Source organism: Ursus arctos, unplaced genomic scaffold (genome assembly GCF_023065955.2).
Source record: "Ursus arctos isolate Adak ecotype North America unplaced genomic scaffold, UrsArc2.0 scaffold_8, whole genome shotgun sequence".
Classification (NCBI taxonomy): Eukaryota; Metazoa; Chordata; class Mammalia; order Carnivora; family Ursidae; genus Ursus; species Ursus arctos.
The window spans coordinates 42,769,513-42,796,331 of record NW_026623100.1 but is presented as its reverse complement, the minus strand read 5'-3'; the positions used below and the strand labels follow the sequence as shown (position 1 = coordinate 42,796,331).

The 26,819-nt window shown below is 37.8% G+C and overlaps 1 protein-coding gene across 4 annotated transcripts in view; it reads right to left on the bottom strand.

Moving 5' to 3' along the window:
* CTNNA2 (catenin alpha 2) overlaps positions 1 to 26,819 on the bottom strand; it is a 953,020-nt gene that overhangs the window by 831,814 nt on the left and 94,387 nt on the right. For all 4 annotated transcript variants that reach the window (XM_044379734.1, XM_044379740.1, XM_026481889.2 and 1 more), the window contains exon 2: positions 25,773 to 25,968. In XM_044379734.1, coding sequence (XP_044235669.1) covers positions 25,773 to 25,968 — 196 coding nt within the window. The remainder of the gene's footprint in view (positions 1 to 25,772; positions 25,969 to 26,819) is intronic.

Here is a 26,819-nt window from a genome sequence, read left to right as displayed (position 1 = left end):
CTATGGAGACAGTAACAAGATCAGTGGTTTTGGAGGGTAAAGAGAACAGACAAATAGAGTATAGAGAATTTTTAGGGCACTTAAATACATAATATGATATTATAATGATGGATATATATCATCGTACATTTGTCCAAACATATAGAATGTACAACACCAAGGAAACCTAATAGAAACTGTGGACTTTGGGTGACTATGATGTGTCAATGTAGGTTTATCTTTGGTAAAAATAATGCACCACTCTGGTGAGTGATATCAACAAGAGGGTAGGGAGGATATGCATGTACAAGGACAGAAAGTAAGTCTATTTGAAATGACTGTACCTTCCCCTCGATTTTGTTGTAAATCGAAAACTGCTTTCAAGAAAAAGCCTCATAAAAAATAAGTCCAACCCACAAATTTTCCCACCATGATTCACCACATAATAGTTTGATTTGGAAAAACAAACCCAAACAAATCAGTCTTGTCTTTCAATGACAAGAAATAGGTTATAATTAGAAAATTCATGGGGTTAGCCATTCAGCTTGGATTCTAATTTCTGCTCTGTCCACTAACTAATGTGTTGCTTGGTAATTCTCTTAAATTTTCTGCAGTGGTTTCTTCCTATATAACAAGGGAAAGTTGTACACAAGGTTGGGGTATATTTCACCTACTGTGGAGTTAGAACTGTATTTGAAACTGGGTTTGCTGATGACTAGCTATCATAACTCAGGCTAGTTACTTTAAATTCTCTGAGACTTGCCACTCTGCACTATAAAATGAGGAAAACATTACTTAACCAAGTGTAGAGAAGAGCAAATATATTTGTCTTGGTAATCAGAAATGCAAGGAGTCATGTTTTCTATTTCTTGTTCCCCATAGATTTAAACATAGATTTCTCATGTTTTAAAAATTCTAAATATTAATATTTTCTTTAATAATATAAAGTCATATTATGAACACTGAATATGTTTCACTATGTGCAAACAGTGTGTGGATGGTACGCCTTCCCATCTCAGTGTTATCTTTTCCCTGTTGTAGCTTACTGCTTTAATGAGCTTACAAAGGCCATTACTTTCATTGCACATGTCTCCTAAGTACTCGAGTGTGTATTTTTGTTTAAAAATGAATCACTTCCAGTGCCTTTGGTGTTGGCCAGTTGGTCTCTTACTCTAGTTGTTTTTTCCTGCAGTTTCGAGGCCACTAGACAAACAAACAAAAAAACATACATTGGTGTTGGCACTGAGAGGAGGAAGCCACCCATCTCCGAAAAATCTTCAAACCTAGACCGGGTTTCTCAGACTCGGCCCTACTGATGTTTGGGGCCAGATTACTCTCTACGGTAAGAGGCTGCCCTCTGCATCGTAGGATGTTCGGCAACATCCTGGATCTCTACCCACTGGATGACAGTTGCACACCCTTCTAATTAGGATGATCCAAAATGTCTCCAAACATTGTCAAATGCCCCCTGGGGAGAAGGGGCAAAACTGTCTACCTTCTAGATCTATGCTGTCCAAAAAGCTATTTAAAATTAAGTATAACTAAATGAAATTTAAAATTTCTTTCCTTATCACACTAGTCACATTGTAATTGTTCAATGGCCACATGTGGCTAAGCGGCTAACATATTGGCACAGATATAGAATATTTCCATTGTCGCAGACGGTTCTATTGGACAGAACTGCTGAAAACCAAAGGATATGACAAAAATGTAATAAAGCAACGAACATAATGGCAGCAGTCCAGGTTGTGGAACTCCTAATTATCCAAATGATCGGTTCAAATTTGATTTCTTCTGTAAAGACTATCCCAAGACATCTGCTATGCGTTTCTAAGAATTTCTAGGGAGGGGCGCCTGGGTGGCGCAGTCATTAAGCGTCTGCCTTCGGCTCAGGGCGTGATCCTGGCGTTCTGGGATCGAGTCCCACATCAGGCTCCTCGGCTGGGAGCCTGCTTCTTCCTCTCCCACTCCCCCTGCTGTGTTCCCTCTCTCGCTGGCTGTCTCTCTGTCACATAAATAAATAAAATATTAAAAAAAAAATAATTTCTAGGGAGCTTATTCCTAATAGTTCAGAATGTAACTAATGCTTAAGGATAATTGCAAAACAAGTAATTATTGAATAGGCATAATGATAGAGCTGGGGTGTTAATCTCCACTGATAGCTAAATTAAAAAGGAGTGTGAAAAGAATCTTAAACAGGTATACAATTCAGGAGGTCTGGAGACGTGATCTGGTTGAAGGCCCTGTGGTTAAAACCACCACAATTTGAAAATCCAATTGACCTAGGAGGGTTTCACTTCAACAAAACCAGAAGTGGCCTGCAGAGCCATCTAGCTTTGAGCATATTAGTCCTTTGAGGATTGTAGCCATCTGGTCCAAGGGAAGTATATCAATTGAGGACCCTCCTTGTTTCAAGATCAAATATGCCCTCAACTTGGTAAGGTGTCAACATGAGTCCACATTTAAGAATCAAGAGGACCAGGCAAACCAGAGTCAAGATTTTTGTATTTTTACTAAAGGAAAAAATCAGGATCCTATGAAAGAAAGTTTAGGAAATTTCATATAACCTGCTTTTAGCTTCACGAAAGCAGGGCTACAAATGTGAGTGTGTGTGTGTGTGTGTGTGTGTGTGTGTGTCAGAGGGAGCACCTTTGTGTGTATAAAGCTTCATATTTAATAAATCTCTTGAAAACACCACTAATGCTCTCTCTCAAATCTTAATCTGCAAACGGAATAAACAATACTTCTACTAATTTGACAGTATTAGGCATGTGATGCTATTGTGGACACATTGATTCAGATGGTGGTTTTTTAATATCTACTATATTCCGTTTTAAGAGAAGAAGGCTGGATAAGATTCCAGTAATGAATTCACTTAAAAAAATACGTTCCTATTAAATGCAACACCTATACCGAGCCCTGAAAATGTACACAAATAAGAACATTCTCAGAGTAATTATAATCTGGGTAATGACAGAAGGGCAAAATGAGAAAGTATTCAAGCAACACCAACACCAAACAGGATAGAATGTAAAGACTACACAAAAAGAGAAAGATCACATCTCACTGTGGAAACTCAGAAGCCTTTAAACTACATGTTGAGGATTAGGTAGGATTTTGCCATTTTCCTGTGGGAAGAAATGCTATTTCCAGCTAAAGCCAACCTTTAATGCAGAGGAGATGGGTGTATGTTCTGAAGGGCATGGCACATCCCAGGATGCAGACATAGATCTCACTGACAGGCAACAGTTTTAAGCATCTGTCTCAGTCTCTGTCTCTGTCTCTCTTTGAAATAAAATAATCTTACTCAATGTGCTTAGGAAATTTATATTGTAACAAGCTCCCCAGGCAATTTTAATATATACTGCAGTTTGAAACCCACTTAAGCCAAAGAATATTTGAAAATATGAAGTCAGGGAATGCAACTAATTTGAATGGGTTTTGGGGAAATAAATAAAGTATTAGTGATTTATACCTCTGGAAATGTCTAACAAATAAAGGAGATATTCTTTTCTTCTCCTATAATTTTTAAAGAAAATCATCATTTCAACAAATGGTCAACAAATGTTTATTGGAACAAACATTGAGCTTGGTACTGCTACATACATTACATCATTTCACCTTAACCACACTGGGCACAAACATTTTTGAGGATAAACTAAAAACCTGCTAGGTCTTCTTGTTAAAAGATAATGAAAGCAAGAGCTCTGATCCTTAATTTTGAATTCTTTTTTCCTAACCCCTACCAAAGCCTCTAATTATTCCTGCTGTTTGTAACCTATATGCCTACTGTGTACTATCGATATCATAAGAGGCGCTTCAAGCAAAACTGCCTTTGCATCACCTGGGTTTTGCACATCTGTTCTTAGCTTGGTGGATCGTAGGTAAGAAACTATCCAAAACCTCTCTTGTCCCTGTAGCTTAGACAGATGCTGTGGTCCGCTCATGCCCTTCCTCCCTGGAAGCACATTCTGGTGTAATCTGTACACTGCTGAAAACAGTGTATAGGAAGTTAACAGGGAAGAGGAAGTTAAAAAAAAAAAAAAGTTAAGATTCTAGTCCTAAAGTTCCAGGAAGGAGTTATCTAAGCCATCTGCTTCTTTCTGCCTTTTCTGGACCACTCTCTGATTTCAAAGCCTTCTCTGTGGCCTTCAGAGAACCAATAAGGTTTTTTCTGAGGGGCTCTCAGACTTAAAAAAGAATGAAAATCCTGTCTTTCTTTCTTATAGATGAATTCTTTTAGTTTCGTACAGATGGGATTTGATGATCTTTCATTTTTATGTTCAATTCATCAGGGCTGAGGGCTCTAAGAAACTATCCAAAACCTCAGTAATTCAATTCATTAAAGTTTATTTCACTTTCTTGCCACAGTCCAATGAGGGACAAATGTGAAGATGAGGAGACCTGATTATTTAAGGACCCAGACTGTTGCACGCTTGGGCCTCTGAGCCTTGCTCTGGATTCTCTTCATCATTCAACAGGAAAGATAAAGGGCAGAGGATGGCATGGGTGTCTTAGAGGCTGAGAGTGGAAATGTTACACAGCATATTTGTCAATATTCTGGGGCTAGAGCCCAGTCACATGGTCTCAGTTGACTGCAGAGGAGGGTGGTGACTATAGCTTACTTTCATGCCAGGAGGAAAGTGAAACAGTTTGGTGAGCAGAGTTTGTCACCGTACGCCATCAGCAATGATAGCTGCTGTTACGCATTTTCATGATAAATCACTATTTTTTGTACCCACTTCATCAATTTCGTCTGTTGCGGGTTGTTTAAATAATGTTAGTGATGCATAACTTTTCAAAGGTATTTTTGGCCGAAAAATTTCAGTTGCTAGATTTCAATGTATGTATATGGATATGCCACAATTCAAATATAGCTCTCTGCATACTATTGCTATTGCAGACACAAAGCATATTTTTATTGGTCGAACGATACTTCATTAGCAAAATGTTGCCTGTAGCTCTGTACCATTGAAATAACTGGAAACTTATGGCTAAATAAATAAAAGTAAATTACTAGGTTATCTTTAAGTTTAGAAAATAGTATTTTAAACATGAAATTCTGCTTATTAAATACAAAGTGATTCATAAATGTCACCATGCAAAATTTGTTATAAATTGTTCAATTAATTCCTCTCTAATTTTTTTATAATAGTGAACTTATCTTTCCCCACGGGAAAGTAGGAGTTGATAGTGTAAATTAAAGGATGCTTTGTCCCTCCTATGTGGACCCACTAGGACAGTAACTTAACTCTGTAACTGTGTATCCCTGAGGATGCCACTGTCCATTTTGTCTTTGACCCATTTCACTATTCTTATTCTTTAAAGGGACAACGGAGTTGCCAGAGTGGGATAATACCTTAATATGAGCCCTAAAGCATCACAAGCACCACACGGCCAATAAAAGCTTTTAAATACAACTTCTATCTATTTGATTACTTCATATTCAATAGTACAGAAAAAAGAGTAGCATACCTGAAAACCCATGTCCTTTCTAGCCCCGAACTTCCTCTAATGGGTTAGTGGAATCTAATGCGTCTAATGAGCAATTTCTAGAAGTCTGATTTCTCATCTTTAGAATATCAGAAAACAATGCAGCCTTCAAGTTCCTTCTCAGATCAAAAATTATATGACTCTATGACTGGCTTTATTATAAAAAAGATGGACGGTATTATTAGATCATATTAAGTTTGATGATGAATAGCACAGGGGTGGGAAAATGATGCTGGCATGCAGACAGAGAGGGTAGAAAACTGCATAAGAAATAATAAGTGGTTTAGTACTTCCGATGCAAACGGACTTTTTACCTTGCAATGTCCTTTGAAATAAAAGAAAAAGGTAGGATATAAACAGATAATATTGATAGTTAAGGTGAAAAAAAAGCATACAAGTCATAAACAACAAAATAGTTATTTTCTGGATGGAAAAGGCAGGGAGGAAGACCACACGGAAAGAAGCTGGGGATCAAATGTGCAATAAATTCAAACCAATTTCTGCCGCATGAAAGAAAAATACCAGGGTCTGAGCAAGATGAAAATAAAGTTGAATTATTCAACAAAACCAGGAAGAAACATAGCAACATCAATCTTATTCTATACCTAGAAGAATTGGCTTGAGCCTATAACCTTATTTTACTATAGAGAAATGCAATTTGAAAATCGTAAAGGAAACGGATAAAAAATATTAGTGGTATAGGATTGATTAAGAAAGAAAAAAAAAGGAGGAGAAGACCAAATTATTATCTAAATCGACAATCACAAACTGTTAAATAACAGGACTGTTTCTATATATCCGAAGGACATAAAAACTTACTAGAATAAGATTCCAAATTACTGGGACAGGGCACTTGGGTTAAAGTTACAGTTAACTAATCGCTAATACTGAAAAAAAGTTTGTTCCAATCCTTGAAAGTGTTACTAAAAAACCCAGGCACTCTTGGAGTAGGAGACACTCATTTAGAATCAAAATTAACAACATAAAATTGTGTAAATGTATCAGTTATGGATAACCAAACTTCATTAGAACTAGATTTAAGATCATTATTATTAAGTTCACATAACTGCATGTTTCAGGATTTATTGTTTTCTTGAAGGCTAAAATTGGGGGTAGAAAGATCAGAATAGAAAGATTCTCAATTATTTTTTGATTATGTTAATTTTAGTTGAGAGAGAACATTATAAGTGAAGTGTAAATATGAGTTAAAGATGCTGATTTTTTAGCCAGGTCCTGCCTGAAAGCTGGAAGAAGTAGGTCAACTGTCTTCAAACTGTTTCTAATACTTCTTTTTATCTTTGTTGTTTAAATTACAGAACACTCTATGCAAAGCATATCTTATCCAGAATTGAAAACAAAACTAATAAAAATGAAATCTACTCATTGTCCTCAGATTACAACCCCTAAATGTAATGATCCTTTTCCAATGCTGAATTAAAGAGTCAAAAGGGACCTCTGCAAGGGGCTGTATTTTTGTTGAAAATGCTTATATCTTGACATTTTTTCCTGATGTCTTCCCTCTCACTTTTCTTGGTTTTACCATTAGAATGGAAGCTCCTCAGGGGCCACTATGTCTTAGTTGACTAATCAAAATCCAATACAGGCCTTCAGTAAAATGAAAAGGTACCCTACATACAAAATGGGAGAAAATATTTTCAAACTATATATCTGTTAAAGGGTTAATATCCAAAATATACAAGAAACTCCTATAACTCAATGGAAAATAAAACAAATAATTCAATTAAAAAATGGGCAGAGGATATGAATAGACATTTTCCAAAGAAGACATACAAATGGCCAACAAGTACTTGAAAAGGTGCTCAAAGTCACTAATCATCAGAGAAATGCAAATTAAAACCACAATAAGCTATCATGTCACACCTGTCAGGATGTCTTTTACCAAAAAGATAAGAGATAACAAATGTTGGCATGATGTGGAGAAAAAGGAATCCTTGTGCACTACTGGTGGACAGCGTACAATGTAAATTGGTATTGCTACTACGGAAAACAGCACTGCAGTTCCTCAAAAAAATTAAAATAGAACTACCATATGATGCAGTAATCCCACTTCTGGATATTTATCCTAAGGAAATAAAATCACTATCTCAGAGGTATCTGCAACCCCATATTCATTACAGCACTATTCACAATAGCCAAGGCATGGAAACAACCTAAGTGTCCCATCAATGCATGAATGGATAAAGAAAAGGTGGTATGTGTGGATGTGTGTGTATTACTTTTAGCCTTAAGAGAAAAAGAAATCCTGTCATTTGCAGTCACGTGGATGGCCCCTGAGGGCACTACGCTAGATGAAATAAGTCAGACAGAGGAAGATAAATAGTGTATGGCTTCAGTGATATGTACATTCTAAAAAAGCCAAACTCCCCATAGAAGCAGAAAGTAGAGTGATGGTTGCCAGGGGCTGGGGGAGGGGAGGTGGGAGAATGAGGAGATGTTGCTTAAAGGGTATAAACTTCCAGCTATAAGAGGATTAAGTTCTGGGGATGCCATGTGCAGCATGGTGACTACAGGTAACATTGCTGTGTTGTATATTTGACAGTTGCTAAGAGAGTAGATCTTACATAGTCTCATCACCACAACAACAATAACAACAAAATGATAATTATGTGAGGTGAAGGATGTGTTAACTAACTCCACTGTGGTAAGCATTCCACAATGTATATGTATATCAAATCTTCCCTTTGTATACCTTATACTTCTGCAGTGTTAAATGTCAATTGTATCTCCATAAAGTTGGAAAAAAAAAATTTTAAGAAACACAACACAGGGCTGAACACATTCAATCTTAATTCTTCTTCCTCTAAAAAAAAAGACAAAAAAATATATTTTAAACACATACTAGAGAATATCTAATTTGAAGATTTTGTTTCTGACTTGAGATATTAAGACCACAGATAAAAGTAGGCTGGCTCACAGAAAAAAGGCTTAATTAATGATGAAACCAGCCTGCTTCCCTTCTCTTGAGGAAAACAAACATAATACATTGGCGCTCTCAGGAGATTATTATACCAAGAAGAGCAACCACTTGTTATTTGGAGGTTTTGGCATGAAAGGAAGAAATATTAGTTATAATAGTCACATTTACATTCTCAATGTCATATTTTAAAATTTGTTAGGTATTATCACAGGTAACTCCTACCATTTCAATGGAAGCATACAGAGAAATAGGTCAATTTTTTTGGTTGTGACATTTCAGAAATCACCAAAGCAGTAAATTCATAAGTCTACAATCGGATGTAAACCAATTAGTTTTTCCTTTCTACCTATGCTAAAAGATCATTCTGATGAATGTAAATATTTAGTACTTTCGAGCTTTCATCCCTTAAATACTCCCAGATGAGTCTACATCAGTGAACTGTAATATAATTATTATAGGAAGCAACAAACTACAGCCTATTCAAATACAGTGCACGTTTTAAGAGCTTTTAAAAAGACAATGTTATTAAATGCTTTTATGTTCTAAAAAGATAATCATACTTGAGCTTAAATTTCATTCCATCTGTGACAGCACGAAAAGTACAAGTAAAAATGGTATCAACACTGAAAATACATCATTTCAACAATATGCATCAACTTACATAGCATTAATTATTTTTAGAAACGCTAAATAGAAGGCCAGATTGGCTTAATAGCACCAACAAATTTGAGTTGTTTTTTGGTTGTTAAAAAAGTATTTTTAAAAAGTATAACTTCAAATGAATCATGCCAACAGTTCATTAAATCCTCACGATCATCCAAACTGAAATGACAAGAAATGTGAACCTAAAACATAGACTTGACCAAAAATGGAAAAATTATCTAGACATTTGCTTAAAATATACAGCCTGTGAGATTATCGTCTAGTTTCATGCTTTAAAAAAAAACTGAATAGGTGCATATTCAGTTTGAAAGGTCGTTCATGTTTTCTCAAACTCTTTCATTCTGGTATTATCTAATTCTTAAAATTTTACGGATTAGATGGGACTGGCATTATTATTTGACAAACAAGAATTCTGACAGAAAATGGCTGGTTTTCAGCACGTATTACAGGTGGCTTTTGGCTGAGCTGAACCTCCACTGTCTCCAAGAAATACAAATGAAAACCACAAGAAACTTCCCTCTTTGGAGTCTATATCTCCACAACCCTCACCTGGTAGGTTAAGGGTTTTCCGAGAGAAATTCAGCAACAAGTGGCAACCTATTTCCAAAAGCAAGCTCATGAACACTGCATGATAGGGAGGTTTAGAAAAAGAAAAGATGCACTCTCATCTTTATATAATTGTTTCAAATTCACAAAGAGTGATTTATCAATTCCTACCCAATGTGGTGGTTAGTTTAAGTGTGTCAACTTGGCTAGACTATTATTAAATAAGAGTACCCAGTTATTTAATCAAGCACTAATCTAGATATGTTGTCAAGGTATTTTGTAGATGTGATTAAAATCTATAATCAGTTTACTTTAAGTAAAGGAGATCACCCTTGATAATGTGGGTGGGCCTCATCTCATCATCTGGAAAGCCTTAAAAGCAAAACCTGAGAATCAATGCAGAACAAGTTGTGCCTCAAGACCACAGCATTAACTTCTGAGTTTCCAGCCTACCAGCCTCCCTGAGAGATTTTGGACTTGCTAGTCCTCACAACCTCATGAATCAATCCCTTAAAATAAATCTCGACATATATGTACATACATCTTATTGTCCGTTTCTCTGGAGAATACTGACTGATGTATCTACCTTCTCTTTCAATTGGCTTGTAGATCAAAAAGAAAAACAAAAAAAAGAATATAGTTCCTACTTTGTTTTTTATGGAGGGGTTAGGAAAGGCCTTTCTGAGCAGGTGTTTTAAATTAGCATTTATATAATTATAAGTATTAATTTATGGGGTGCCTGGGTGGCTCAGTTGTTAAGCGTCTGCCTTCGGCTCAGGGCGTGATCCTGGCATTCTGGGATCGAGCCCCACATCAGGCTCCTCCGCTGGGAGCCTGCTTCTTCCTCTCCCACTCCCCCTGCTGTGTTCCCTCTCTCGCTGGCTGTCTCTGTCAAATAAATAAATAAAATCTTTAAAAAAAAATAAGTACTAATTTATATATGACTATGTGTCAGTCACTGATTTAAGAGCCTTGCCGATATTAAGAACTGTCTCATGAGATGAGTACTATTATTATTCCCACCTTACAGATGATGAAACAGAGGTCGATGGGAGATTATATGAATTATCTAAAATTACATGGTTAGAAATGTGTGAGTCAGGTTTCAAATGAAGGCCGTCGAGTTCCATAACTTGTGCTTTAATGATTATGCTGTACTGCTTTAAAATGGATAGATTTAGGATATATTTTAGAGCAAGGCTGATAAAATTAAATTATTGCTTTGGATGTAAGGAATAAGGGACAAAAAGGAACACAGTACAATTCTTATGCTATTAAGTGACTGGGTCATTCCCATTCCCAAATGGGGCGGGGTGGAGGGGGGAGAGGAAAGGTATAACTGGATTTGAGTGGGGACAAAATTACACAGACCTATCTAAGGCCCAGAGGTAAAAACATTTTAAATCTTTGGTATATAGAATGAGATGACTCATAGAAAAGAAAGCCCAGGCCCAAGCCCTAGGACATTCCAATATTTAGAATTCTAAGATGTAGGACTAGAAAGAGTTAGGAGGAAAAGGAGGTCTTACAGAAACCAAGAGAAGTGAGAAAAAAGGGTGACCGGGGGTGATGGGTGGTTGTCAACTCCATGTAATGTTACTGAGAGGCTGAGTTAGATGCAGAGGAAGAAATGGCCATATATGACCAAAGCTGAGCCCAATGACTCAGACCAGAGCAGGTTCCAAGGAGTGGTCAGCCTGAAAGCCAGAATGGTGTGGGTGAAAAAGGAACCTTTCACGGGTAGCAAATTTATTTTAAAAACTCATGGGAGGGGCTCTTGGGTGGTTAAGTGTCTGACTCTTGATTTCAGGTCAAGTCATGATCTCAGAGTCATGAGATCCAGCGCCATGTCGGGCTCCGGGCTGGGAGGGGAGCCTACGTAAGACTCTCTCTCTCCCTCTCCCTCTGGCCCTGTCCCCTGTCCCCCACCCCAACTCATGCTCTCTCTCTCTCTCACTCGCGCGCTCTCTCTCTCCAAAAAACAAAAACAAAAACACAGTTTAAAAACTCATGGGAAATAGATTTGTGACAGAGTAAGCACAGCACAACGTGAATGGTGGTTTTAGGTGGTCGTTTTGCAGATACAGGAATTTCCTGTAAAAACTGTTTTTACTTTGCTGTACGTTTGAACATTTTCATAATAAAATGATGGAGATATTTCCCCATATTTCCCATGCATAATAAAAATTCAGGCTTACAGTTCCCTAGCCAAGGCTGGACAGTGGGTTCAGGGAGGGAAGGAAATACAGACCAATGCTGAGGAGTTAGCAGCTTCCAAGGGTGAGTTCTTAAGCAGAGGGATCTGCATACTAATATTCTAGTTACTCCTCATGTTGTTCTGTACATATTATATTGACAATAAAAGGGGAAAAAAGTAACCGTGGGGTAAGAAAATTGAAGGAGTGAATGTGAATTATCCTTTGAAAAGTTTTGTTTAAAAGAAGCAGAAAAAGAGGGCAGCTGTTGGAGGGGGTTGCAATTAGGTAAGGTTTTCTGTTGGTTTGAACATATCACACATTCACATGCTGTCTGGACTAGACCAGCAGAAAGGAAGAAACAGATGATTTCAGAGCGAGATGATCACCCATGTCAAGTCCTCCAAAAGCTGATGGGAGAAGGGACCAAGAACTGCAGTGGAGGGACTTTGAGAAAGGGTTTCTTCATTCTTTTTTGACCCATGGGTACACGAGAATAGGTATACAGCATCAAGCATCGGCTCTTGGTTTAAAGAAGTCATTCATCTCCCGCCTTTCCTATCTGTCCTTTTCTCTCTATCTTAACGTGAAGTCTGTTATCAGCTTCTAAATACTGACATGTCTATCTGGTTGGCCTTTCAGTGCTTGGGCGGCATCTCCATAATTTGTTGAGAGGTCTGATTTTTCCATATTGCCTGTATGTCACTCCACAGGGCCGTTCCTCTGGGACCTCATATTAACATGCATTTAGCAAGAGTCAGCATTTTTAAAAGCTTTTTGTCTTGCCCATTTATTTTCTTTTCAAAAATAGAATTCCAGGGCACCTGGGTGGCTCAGTCGGTTGAGCAGCCAACTCCTAATTTCAGCTCAGGTCATGATCTCAGTGTCCTGCGATCACGCCCTGCAGTGTGCTCCTTGCTCAGCAGGGAGTCTGCTTGAGATTCTCTCTCCTTCTCCCTCCTGCTGCTCATGTTCTTTCTCTCTCTTCCTCTCTCTCAACTAAATAAATAAATCTTTCATTAAAGGAAAAAAAAAAAGGTAGAACTCCATCTAAAAGCATGCTCACTCGGTCTCAGTTTTAGAGGGATCTGCTGCCAGTGCAGATGGCCCGGCTGCAACAGGCCACTGGCAGAGATCACAGTCAGGGACGATGCATGAGTGAATCAGCTTCATCTTGGACGGTCTTATCCTATGGTTACTCAAGATGTTTATGTCAGTTGCATTTTTTATTGAATTGCAGACTTAGCTATTAGAAAGGAAGTGCTTGATGAGCAGGTTATCATTATGTGGAAATGGAGAATATTTCTATTTATGCATGATTGGGATCAGACGCTTTGTTTAAGGAATTTCCCTTAAAATAAGTGGAATTCAAATGAAATGGAGGTGACTCAGCGATTCACCTGAAAGATTTTTTTTTTAATTTTGTAATTAAAAATATCGAAGTACTTGACCTTTACAGCTGGTCAGTTAGAAAGCCTAAGAGCCTCCTTTGTTGCCTAGTTGTAGCAAGTATAGTAACAGTAATGATTCATGGTAAAGGCAATGCGGGTTTTAGAGCCTGCGGTGTGCTGGGTCTGGTGCTAAGCACTTTACGTGTGTCCTGTCATCTGTGCTCCACAACGGTCCTCAAAGTGTACGTATGATTACCCCTACTTAACTCTTGTGAACACTGGTGCAGGGAGGATAAGGAACTTGCCCAAGTCACACAGCACAGGCAGCATGAAAACTGCAGAGCTGGAATCTGGCTCTGGGTCCGCTACAAAACTGCCCCCCACACCCCTTCATGCTCCTCCTGCCATCTTGCCCACTCCAGGGCAGATGCGTCCACCCAGCGCAGCACGCCTGGGCACTGATTCATATGTGCATTAGCCACTTTCCTGGCTTCTCGCGAGTCTCTGACCTCACCCTTCTTTCTTCTTTTCCATGGATTTCTTTTTCCTTTCTTACTGTGTTTTGTATATCCTGTAAGCCTCTTTAACGGTACCCTCTTTAAAGGCAAGAACAGTTTTACTTAGGCTGACAAATCAGAATCTCGATAAAGGGTATTAAAAGAAATAGTCCTGGATTGGCAATCTTCTAAACTAGATTCCACATTTTATTCATACAGATGTATAATTTATCACTCTTTGCAAGTCAGTGTAAGAACAAGAATATTTCAGCATCCACACTATGTTTGCTCTTGCCATTTTCACTAAGTACATCAGCAGAAGGGCTCATTTTTAGGGAGTTTTGGGGGATTGTTTTAGGTGTTTTTCTTTTTTTGTTTTGTTTTTTTTACTATTATGCTCAGTTCCATTAATAATGTATCAATATTGGTTCATTAGTTGTTACAAATGTAACATAATGATGCTAGATGTTAATAACAGGTAAAATTGGGTGTAGGGTATATGGTAATGTTCTGTACTGACTTTGCAAATTTTCTGTAAATTTAAAATTATTCTAAAATAACAGATTTTTTTTTAATACAATACAGTTGGGTGATTTTGTACAGACATGATTTTTCACAACAGTGGGGTGAACACCAAAGACTGAGATTGTTAGGTTGTATGGTAACTCTATTTTTAGTTTTATTAGAAAAAAAAATTACCAAACTGTCTTCCAAAGCGGCTGTATGATTTTGCAACTGAATGAATAAGAGTTCTTGTTTCTCATCCTCACCAACATTTGGTATTGTCAACTTGGGGAATTTTACTGATTCTAGTAGGTATACAGCAAAATCTCTTTGTTTTAATTTGCACTTCCCTAATGATAAATGATGCTGAATACTTTTTCCATATGCTTATTTGCCATCTATGTTTCTTCTTTGGCGATATATCTATTCAGGTCTTTTGCCATTTTTGAATCCAGTGATTCCTTTTCTTATTGTTGAATTTTAGGAGTTCTTGGTATATTTTTGATATAAGTCCTTTAACAGATATGTGACTTACAAATATTTTCTCCCTGTCTATGGCTTGTCTTCATTCTCTTAGCATTGTCTTTCACAGAGCTAAAGTTTTTAATTTTAAGTTCAACTTACCAATTTATCTTTCATTCATCATACCTTTGGTTGTTCCATTTTTAAATTGCACTTCTATAGCCTGTTAAATTTTTTAATTATTGTCTGTCTTTTATCAGAATGTTGTATTCTATAGGCAGAGAATGTCTGTTTTCTTTCTTCAGTATACTATATTCCCAGCCCCCAAAATAGGGCAGGTACATAGTACTTAAATATTTGTTGCATTGGTCTAGTCAATTAATGTACATGGAGATCTTTCAGCATCGCTATCATCTTATGTAAAATATGGATAATAAGACTTCCAAAAACCAACAAAATAATATTGAAAGAATATATGCAAAGTGTCTTACAAATGGAGTGGCAACCAATAAATGGAAGCTATTGCTTTTATTATTCTTCCTGAAAGATTATGACATTTTCAAAAGCCAAGAGCTCCAGAAAGAGGGGTTGGATGAAAGAGTAATCTGTCATTATCTCCCAATATGTTGAAACGAGAGCCATACACGGGGCCTCAAGTTGACAAGGGACATTCCTGGGCACTCCACTAGTGCAAACTATGGCATACAAATATGTTTTATTTAACCAAATATGCAACGGTTAAAACTACTGCAAATGTTAAAATATCCACTAAGAGGAATCTTAAATTGTATAGCATTTTCACATTTATGTGTTTTTCTTCATGATATTTTCACATCAAATGTCTTTTTATTTTTTTGTCATTATATGCATCTCTAGGTTTTTTTTCTATTTTTTTTAACTTTTGATATTAAAGCTTCTGAAAATTAATTACATTCCTGGATAACATCCTTTTCAATGAAAGAAAAAAGACTTAAACTAATTAAAGATGACATGCATAAAGACGTATAAAGCTTAGACTGTTAGTGATTCTCAAACTTTGGAAGCATAAGATTGGGGTACTAGCTGGAAATAAAGATTTTTAGGGGTAGCTCAGCTATATTGAATCTGGGTTTGTGGCTAGGTTCAGGAATTCCAATTTTTATAGGCATTACCCATCTTCACACAGGTGATTCTGAAACAAGTGGTCTGTGAACTTCATTTTGAGAAGCACTTGAGAAAGAAGCCTCTATGAAGAAAGGGAGGAGATGCCGTGTGAGGGCCGGTGAGCAGCATGGCACAGCAGGGCATCATTGGAGCCCCGACTCAGCTGTACTGAGTCTGCAACTGAAGAGATACTTCCCATTCCAACTTCAAGGTCTGCTTTTGCTTCATCTAATAAACATGCACTTTATTATATTACTTGATATTATTATTATTATTGAGAGAGAGTGAGCGAGAGAGTGAGTATGTAAGCTGGGGGAGGGGCAGAGGGAGATAGAGAGAAAGAATCTTAAGCAGACTGCACACCCAGCATGGAGCCTGACATGGGGCTCGATCTCACGATCCCAAGATCATGACCTGAGCCAAACTCATGAATCGGTTGCTTAACCGACTGAGCCACCCAAGCTTCCCGATAATATTATTTTTTAAAGCAGCAGATCTACACTCAGCAAAGTCCAAGCTCAAGGAAGCAAGACCCAAAGAGAGAAATGAGTGCTCTTTCTCGTTCTGTTGCTCTTCCCTAGGATTTGCCTCTCGAGTCTCCATTTTCTGTCCTGAAGTTCTCTTCTTCTCTGAAGGTGCATCCCTTCAGTGGAGACCTGTTCCCTTAACCCTCCAGTCATACAAGAGTGAAATCTCACCCATGACTAATAGGATGCTACATTAGAACACAGTAACATACCACTCATACAAGCATAGTCAAGCATCAGTGGAGAGTCAGCACACAGCACAGAAAAGCAAGTTCAGTATCTCTAGGAGACCAAAAATTCAGAGTACCAAGAGTAGAGGCATAAAGCAAGAGGTATTTGGGAGATACTCCTCCTGAGAAAAAGGACAAGCAAAGCAGTAGCAGAATCCTTCTTAGAGAGCTGACCTCTGTGGACAGCGCTCCCAGAGAGAACATTCCTTCACCCCTCCCCACACTGTGTTGTTTTACATATTAATAGGGCAGGTGGAGGATGAGGGAGGGGACTATCTGACAATAGGAGCTTTTTGGCCAGGGAAATGGCCTTGGACCAGATCTTAGCTAGAGAGTTCACAAAGTTGACAACAACTACAGTTTCAGCTGAACCAGCTCATTCCACCAACATCACACCCTAATAACAAAGGAGGTGGGGAAAGAGAAAGTCTAAGTCATCAGGGGACAAAAGGTTTCTCTCCTCAGAGATGTGAGGGACACCTTTCTCTCTCCCTTTACTATTTCTTTTCAGTCTCGTTCTGTCTGTGTCAGTCCATTGCTCATTTTCTCAATAAATATTTTTTTAAAGATTTTATTTATTTGAGAGAGAGAGAGAGAGAGAGAGAGAGAGAGAATGGGGGAAGGGGCAGAGGGACAAGCAGACTCCCTGCTGAGTAGGGAGCCTGATGTGGGGCTGTATCCCAGGACCCAGAGATCAGGACCTGAGCTGAAGTCAGATGCCTAACTAACTGAGCCACCTAGGGGCCTAGTTACTCAATAAATATTGATTGGGTAAAAAAAAATTAATGATGGAACTAGTTGATATCACCATACATCACTTAATAGTTGAGGCTGTATCCAAACAAAGAAACAAAAACCCTGTATGAGCAATGAATGGTTTGACCATATCTGACTTCAAAAAAAAAAAAAAAAAAAAAAAAAAAGGTTCCATGAAGAAACTACCTCTTTTCTCTATACTTTCTTGTCTCCACGCGATCTCTCTTAAAGTTGGAAGAGGGCCATGTACATGTCTGTCTCTACTCTGGCCTGGCATATCTTGGTGGCCGGATCATGTCTTAATTGTTTTTATTTGTTGTAACTTCCTAGACAGAGAATGGGCAATCAGAGAATGCTGTTGACTGAAGATAGAAAACCCAAGCAACTGATCCGTAGCTCAAGAGGGTGTGGAGTTATAAAAATGGGATGGCATAGAAGCAACTGCTGTGTTACCTCTTAAATGGAGCTGCTTATTGGACAAATATGAAGAAGACTGCCTATCACCCAAAGCACAGCTTTGGGATCTATTTCAAATCAAGGACGATTCATAAAGGCAATATGTGAGCATCCCATTGCTAGCAGATGCTAGTACATACCAAATAAACAAATTAAATTTAAAAATTCTTAGCCAATTAAGCCTGTTATAAATTGGTCTTTTCAACTGCAGTAACAATCAGTTGTATTCAATAAATAAATCCCTTGGAAACATATGAGAGACCCACAGACATTCTGGTAACAGCCATTTTTTTTTTTTTAAATCTACGACAGTAGTCAAATATTAGTTATACACGATCCATTAAAACCACCTCCTCTTTTGTTCAAAATAATTGAGATACTTTCATCCAATCTACTTTGGTTCTAATCTTTTCTATAAAACCCATTGTTGGGTATATCTCTCCTCCTTCCTACCTTTTTCCTTTCCTTTTTTCTCTATAAAGAAACATACCTTCTGCATTATCTCAAGCAACCAACCTGAGCCTTTCTCCTTTGTATCTACAAACGCTCTCACCAGTGGCTCCCTCTCATAGTATATGCTCTGATACTTCTGATTTGGGCTCAACAAAATAAGCAAATACGCAAAAAATCATATTCTTTGCTTGCCTTTAATATTTCCTCCAATCACTCTTTCATTTTTCTCCTTCCATACTGTGTCAATCTTTGGAATCATGCCATAAGTGCTCACTATGTGCCAGGCTCCAGAGATACATAAAATCGTGATAACATATGGTCCCTCAATTGAGTACCAGACTATTTGCAGAAGCAAGAGCATAATGTTGTATATAGTGCAATGATGGCCAAAGAAGACTATGGTGAACTTTCTTGCCTATATCCACTACTTCACCCTCTACTCTCTTCCTTCAGCTTCCTGAAAATAAACTAGCAAAATCTAAGGCATTTTCTTATTATTTGTCCTCCATGATCTCAGAAGAAGACCTAATTGCAAGAGCATTCCAGAGTCTAGACTGATCATTGTCTCCTTTGCAAAATATTCTATTCCCTTGGATTTCAGGATTCTGTACTCTCTTTGTTCTCTGGTCATATTTCAGGGCATGCCACTCCTCTCTATCTCTATCCCATCTTGTAATCCTAATTGAGCCTTTCATCCAAAACTAAACCTACATCCCTCTATTCTTCCCTATAAATCTATCTGCAAGTACTCAAAAAAAAAAAAAAGGGTCTGTTTCTGAAAGCTTCATTTATCAACTCAAAAGATGTCAAATTTCTCTGTTTCTCCAAAGTCCCATTCCCATAGCATTAACCATCTGCTAGGAAGTTCCTCTCATTCATTAGTGTTTAAAATAAAATCAGTCATTTCTGCCCATCCCTGTCACTCCTTAGGTATCCCAATTAAGTTGTCTACAGCCAAAAATTTAGAAAATTGACTCTTGTTTCTTCCTTTCAACAAATGGCAAATATTTTATTCTTTTTCACAATGTTTGTAATTATCTAGTTTCTTATTTCTCTTCTTATCGCCACCACCTGAATCCTAGAACCTCAAAGTATTTTTGTTTTGTTTTCTCTTCAGTATTACAATAACACATAAGCAGTCTGAGTCCAATATTTCAACTTTCCATGAAGTTGCCAAAATAATCTCTAAAATACCACTTAAATAGGTAGGAGCCAATCAGCTAGCTTCCTTCTTTTCTTCCTATCCTTATTCCATCATGTTGTCTATAAGAAGCCCAGTTCCTAAACTCTTCCCACGGTGGTCCCTTCTTATCATCTTACCAGATTTCTAACTATGCCTGAATATGAAACTTCTCATCAAATCAAGGCTTTTCTATCCATCCCCCAATTGTCAATGTCACTTTTACCTCTTCGCCTTTAAAAATCAGGTTGCTTCAACTTTTTTTTTTTTTTTAAGATTATATTTATTTATTTGACAGAGAGAGACAGCCAGCGAAAGAGGGAACACAAGCAGGGGGAGTGGGAGAGTTCTGAAGAAGCAGGCTCCTAGCAGAGGAGCCTGATGTGGGGCTCAATCCCAGAACGCTGGGATCACAACCTGAGCCGAAGGCAGACGCTTAACGACTGCGCCACTCAGGTGCCCCAGGTTGCTTCAAGCTTAAATGCTTACCCCACTACCCTTGACAGATTTTTAATCCATGCTCAGCTTAAACATACTTTCTTCCTTGCTAATTCCAGCTTCATACCTTTCTTTTCCAACAGCAATTTAAATATTAACTGTCCTATAGATTTGGTTCCCTAGTGTATACTTAAAGCATGTTCTCAGAGTGCCTACAGAAGGTCAGGCATTATAAAACATCATTTAGCACAGAATATATCTATCCACAATATATTAATTTAGAATACCAGGCTGTTTCTCCTATGTAAATCTCACCTCTCTAACTCTATGTAAACTCTCAGCTTATAGGCCTGCTAAAATGAGTGACTGCCATCTGCTACCTAATGTGAAATGCTAGCTGACTAACAGGGATTGATGAGTCATCAAAGTGGAGATAATGGACAAGAAGTGGGACAAGAATGGACAAGAAGTTAATCACCTGGGGAACTTTAAAAACCTTGATGCCTGGGTCCTACTCCACAGTTTCTAACTTAATTGATAAGGGTTAAGGCTTGAACATCAGGAGTTTCAAAAGCTTCCCAGGCGATATTAATATTCACTGAAATTTAAGAAACCCAGACTAGTCATAGTTCAGAAAGAGTTTCCAATCCAGAAAGATCTTGATGGTAAACATTAAAAATGTTTTGGCATTCTCTGTCCCACGGTTTGTTTGGCCCAGAGCTTCAATATAAAGACATGATTGGAATAATTTCCTTTGCATTCCTTACTAGGAGCTCCTCTACGTATGGTTCACTGGCTGCACAACTATTAAATCACAGTTTTCTAGGACCACACACAACTATCACCAACTCCAAGCCACACTAAGCTACTCAGTACCCTTCTGGGAGACTACTAAAGGCTGATTCAGCTCTCCAGCACCCTGCCTGGAAGGCCCAGGACTGCTCAGTGATTGGAAAGACAGCTACTGCCGTAGGTAGGTTGTCAGATAGATTTGATAAATTATAATTAATAAATATACTCTCTTCTATATAACATTTTTAACAACTTTTACTTTAGCTATGATAGACACACACACACATACACACACACACACACACACACACACACACCCCTGACCAAATACCCCATCTTTACCTAAGTCTAAATATCAGAGCTCTAAATTTTAAGTACAATGATTTATCTTCTTAAATATATATTTTGATGATTTGTTTTTGTTACTTGTTTTTAACAGAAATTCTATTATATTTGTACTCAAAAACTTCTTTTTGCAGGTTAGTATTTAAAAGCACAGGAAGATCTTCTACTGGAATATTCTAGGTTAAAAATATTGTCACCCTTCTTACTGAGCACTTTTAAGAATCTGGCATACAGCCTAGATTTAAAAGAGATAATACATTTTTCAAATGAAAAAGAAATTCAAACAACACTAAGCCTAGCCTAGAAACAATAATAGCATAAATAGATAATTTCATATATAATCTTGCCATATTATAGTGATTATAATCATGAATGCTGTGAAAACTCAAAAAAACCCCAATAAGAAATGGTTTTGTATTAAAAGTCTGAAAATGGAGTTGTACAATATTAAAACTTCAGGCATTGACTCTGAAAATTATTTAGGAATAGCAGGGATATTGGTAAGAGAAGGAAGGGAAAAATGAAGGGGGGGGTAAACAGAGGGGGAAATGAACCACGAGAGACTATGGACTCCGGGAAACAATCTGAGGGTTTTAGAGGCAAGGGGCTGAGGGGATGGGCTAGCCCAGTGATGGGTATTAAGGAGGGCATGTATTGTGTAGAGCACTGGGTGTTATATGCAAACAATGAATCATGGACCACTACATCAAAAACTAATGATGTACTGTATGGTCACTAACATACCATAATAAAAAAAAAAAAGTGGCAACACTTCTGATCATTTGATTTAAAAAAGCAAAAACAACTCAATAGTAAAAGATCATCTCTCATAGATTCAGTTCTAAACTACACATTATTTGATAAGTGAGCATATATAGATACTAGGGCCACTTTATAGGAGGATATTTCTTGATGGTAGCATTCCCATAATTTCTGAATATCATCTTACAGGTAAGAAAGTAGATCTCTATGATGGAAGGAAAGATACTAAGTTTCAAAGTTTCCAATAACTAAATAATCCTGTTCTAATCTTTAAGTGTTCCCCTCACTCTCCCAAACTCTCTCCAAAAATCAACCCAGGCTCTCATGTGTTAATAAAATCTGGGTATGGGCCAATAGAAAAATTGGGCAAAACTGGATGGGCTAAGAAGAGCCCATTGGCACAGATGCAAAGGAGAGCCTGAGGGCTTTGTTGTCAGGGACAAGAGGCATCTCTCACATATGACAGACATCTGAACTCTATTTGAGAGTGAAAGATATTTGACAATGAGAGAAACAGACAAGGAAAATTTCCAAAGCTTTTGCCCATAGAATGTTTGTTACTCTGCAGACTATAGCCATGTTTCCTTAAATTAGACAATGTTCAGCAAAAGGGACATGTGATAGTTGAGCTTTTATTTTATTTTGTTTAAAGATTTTATTTATTTATTTGAGAGAGAGAGAGAGAGTGGCAGAGGGAGAGGGAAAAGCAGACTCCCTGCTGAGCAGGGAGCCCGAGGCGATGCAGGGCTTGATCCCAGGACCATGGGATCATGACCTGAGCAGAAAGCAGACACTTAACTGACTGAGCTACCCAGGCGCCCCCGCTAGTTGAGCATGTATACAGTTTACACATAGGCATCATTTCTGATGCACAATTTTTCTATAATAAGAAGTGGATAATATAGAGAAAGTTTAAAATATCCTCCATAAGAGTGACCTTTGTAAGCTGTCCTAAGCTAGCATCTTTAAAAAATCTCACTCTTGGGGCACCTGGGTGGCTCAGATGTTTGAGCATCTGCCTTCAGCTCAGGTCATGATCTTGGGGTCCTGGGATCGATCGAGCCCCGTGTCAGGCTCCCAGCTCAGCGGAGAGCCTGCTTCTTCCTCTCCTTCTCCCTATGCTTGTGCTCTCTCTGTCTCTCTCTCTCTCTCAAATGAATAAATAAAATCTTTAAAAAAAAAATAATCTCACTCTCATGTCCCTGGACAGGCTGGCCAAGAACTATGTTGGTTATTATATCATGTCCAAAAAAAATAGCATTCCTTATGTAAGCTTTAAAAACTGAAATATTAATTTCTACATAATGTGTGAAAACTAAATTGTGAGGAAAAAGTAAGGGAAAGCTAAAAGATTGCTGAAAAAATCAAAAGGGAAAATATATCACCGTAAAAGAGAAATGCTTTGAGAAAGCATCCTAGGGGCCAATCAAAGCCCTCTTCACTAGGGATAGGTTCACTACCCTGAGTGTGGTGATGGTTTTAGAGTGTATACATTTGTCAAAGCTTATAAAATTGTGTGCTTTAAATGTATGCAATTTATTATATGGCAGTCACCCTAAAAAAGAAAAAAAAAAACTACATATGCATGAAAACAAACAGTGTACATTTGCAATTCAGAAGGAATAGCAGTCTTCAAGAGCACTTGAAAATTTGGAAGATTTCATGTTGTTAAAACACGTATACAAATATACTCCATCCACATTAGATGAAATATGTAAAATTTAGCATTTCAAATTACATAACAATTTATATTAGGGTAATATAAGTGAAATTAACTTTCAGGGGAGAGAAGATGGGGGAGAAGATGGCAGCATGAAGCATGATGGTTGTTGGTGGAGAAGGAGGGTTGGTACTTCCAGGGACAAATATCCATCTGTGAATTTAAAAAGTGGTAGGTTTGTAAGAAGAAAAGTGATAGAACACTTATTCCTCTATTCCTTCATTTATTCAACAAATATTCATTGAAGTTTTATGACTGCTAAGAACTGCAAATCACGGATCAGCAAAAGAGACATGGTCTGGTCTCTATCTTTACTAATTTATAGTGCGGCAGGGTAGAAAGTTATCAATCAGGTTACCCCACAAATATTAAAGTCTCCTATGCAAAGTGTTAAGGGAAAAAGCCATGAAAAAGTATGACAGGAGTGTCAGGAAAGGCTTCTCTGGGAAGGTTTTCTCTGAGCTGGGATGCACAGAATGAGTCATCCTTAACTATGTGAAAGAAGACAGTGTGAACTGAAGCTCAGGGGCAGGAAAAATGTGGGACTTTCAAATAAAGACAGGAATTGGTCCACTTAAGAGATATTTTGGAGTTAAAAATCTATGGAACTTTGTAATAGACTGTATTTGGAAGGAGAGAAAAATAACAAGAACGATACCAAGATTTCTGCAATGTGCAACTGGATACACAGGTGCTGCTTTTACTGAAATAGGAAATGCAGAGGGGAGGCCAGGCTGGGGGTAATCTGTCCTGATTTCATAGTGCCTTAGCATTTTCAACCAAAAATTCTGAATAGAACTACACCAAAATTAAAAACTTCTGTGTATCAAAGGACACAATCAACAGAGTGAAAAGGAAACCTACAGAAAAGGAGAACATGTTTGCAAAACAATATCACGTAAGGGGTTTATACCCAAAGTATATAAAGGATGCTCACAACTCAACAACACAACCCGATTTAAAAATGGGCAAAGGACATGAATACACATTTCTCCAAAGAAGACACAAATGGCCAAAAAGCATGTGAAAAGATGCTGAATATAACTAATCATTAGAGAAATGCTAATTGACAGCACAATGAGCTATCACCCTACACCCATTATGATGACTATGATAACAAGGAAAAGAAAACAAGTGTTGGCAAGGATATGGATCAATTGGAACCCTTGTGCACTGTTGGTGGAAGTGTAAAATGGTACAGTTGCTATGGAAAACAGTATGGAGGTTCCTCAAAAAATTAAAAATAGAATTCCCATATAATCCAGTAATTCCACCTCTAGGTATATACCCAAAGGAACTGAAATAAAGAGATATTTGTATATTCATGTTCATAGCAGAATTATTCACAATAGCCAAAAGGTGTAGAAACACGTGTCCATCGATGGATGAAGGGACAAAGAAAATGTGGTATATACATATGCTAGAATAGTTTCAGTCCTAAAAATGAAGGAAATTCTGACCCATGCTCCGGCACGGATGAACCATGAGGACATTACGCTAAGTGAAATAAGCCAGCCACAAAGGAATACTATATGACCCCACTTACATAAGGTATCCAGGCTAGTTAAATTCACAGAAAAGAAAAAAGTACAAGAGTGGTTGCCAGGGGCTAGGGAAATGGGAAAATGAGGAATTGTTTTGTAGGTATAGAGTTTCAGTATTACAGGGTGAAAAAGTTCTGGAGATTGGCTACTCGTCAATGTGAATATACTTAACTCTACTGAATTATACACTTAGAAAAAGGTTAAAATGATACATTTTATGTAACGTGTATTTTACCACAATTAAAAATTTTAAGTATGCTGAAAAGTTACATTATAGCTAACTAGCTAGCTATATAATTAACTGATCCATAGATAGCTAACTAGCTGTGAACTGAAGATATAAATTTGAAAATCATGCAGAGCAACAATAATTTCATTACACTGCTTTACAATCATCTCCTCCCTCCTCTTTAAAAGCCTGGGTGTTCAGTGACTCTGTAAGTATGAGGTACTCTCATGCTGTCCTCCCTGGAGCCTCAGTTTGACACAAGAGTCTGCATTCAACGACCAAGAGAAAACAACTTGCAATTTTGGAAGTAAGAGCAGCCATAAAGCTTTCGGAGCTGTGCTGTACTGTCACAACTACAAATATCTCTATTTGTCTATGCACCTAATTCCAGCAAATATTAAAAATGACAAGCGCAGATACTGAGGAAAAAATAAGACGACTTCTTTGAGCAAATATGCATTGATTCTAGAGATAAATCCACTGTTTGCACATCAATATATACCCTCTTGAACAATATTATTCCTCCTACCTTGTTTGCGTACATCCTCTACCGCAGCGACCAGTTCTTCTTTGAGATCTTGACTCTCCTTAGCGATCTGTTCACCCTTATCCAGGAAGTTTTGAGTGGCTTGCTCTACGGATGCAGCCAGTACATGGGCTTTCTTTGACCTCCCTTTCTTTTTACCAGATGGGCCTTTGTTGCTTGTGTTGACAAGGGTCGTCACCTTGAAAATGAAAGAAAAACTGTCAAGCTGATCTGCACAATTGTCTAGAAAAAAAACACATTATCAACTCATCATTTTAAAACAGCCCTTGTTTATTAAATCATGAATGCACATCCCATAACCTAATCTTGAGGAAAATGGGGAATTATATAGGTTAGCATATACATAAACAGCCATTTATTTCATAGAGGAAAAAAAAAATACGTAAATGAGTTGAAGGAGCAGAGACCCACTGGTAGCTTAGTTTCCAGTTCACTGGAGGTTGTGCTTTCATGGATGGATAAAGACAGTGCACACTGGAGTAACCAGCTTTGGGGAGGAAAGGAAAGGAAAACCAACGTGGAATTGCCTCTGAGCACTGACTCAGGAGAACCAACAGCCTGTCCTGGGTCCCCAGAGTCAGGACAGAGGTGAAACAACAGTTAATAAAGGATGGGCCATCAATACCCATGCTTTACAGGTCACTTTCCAAGGGCTTCTGAAGAGCGTTGCTATTTCTGATTACATCTTATAAAAACAAAATGGTAAATTTGATCTGAGGGAACCGAATGATTCAGTCTCAACATTTGGTTAACCAGCTAAAATTTCCAGACTTGAAATTAGATTTTCATCGCCACTTCTCTTCCAAGTATCATAATTTGTGTACACATCTCAACTGCCAAACTCCGTTTAGCACCATAACTAGAGCTATTTAATTTGCTAACAAAGCTGTTAGGATCTTTCAAACAACTTATCTCCTATAGATTTCTGATCCCTTATTTTCTACCAGTGAGAAGTTTGAGAGTGAAATGAAAAAAAACTGGTTTCGTATTCTGATCAGCAAAAGTTGCGAGTCATCGTGGCCTCCATAT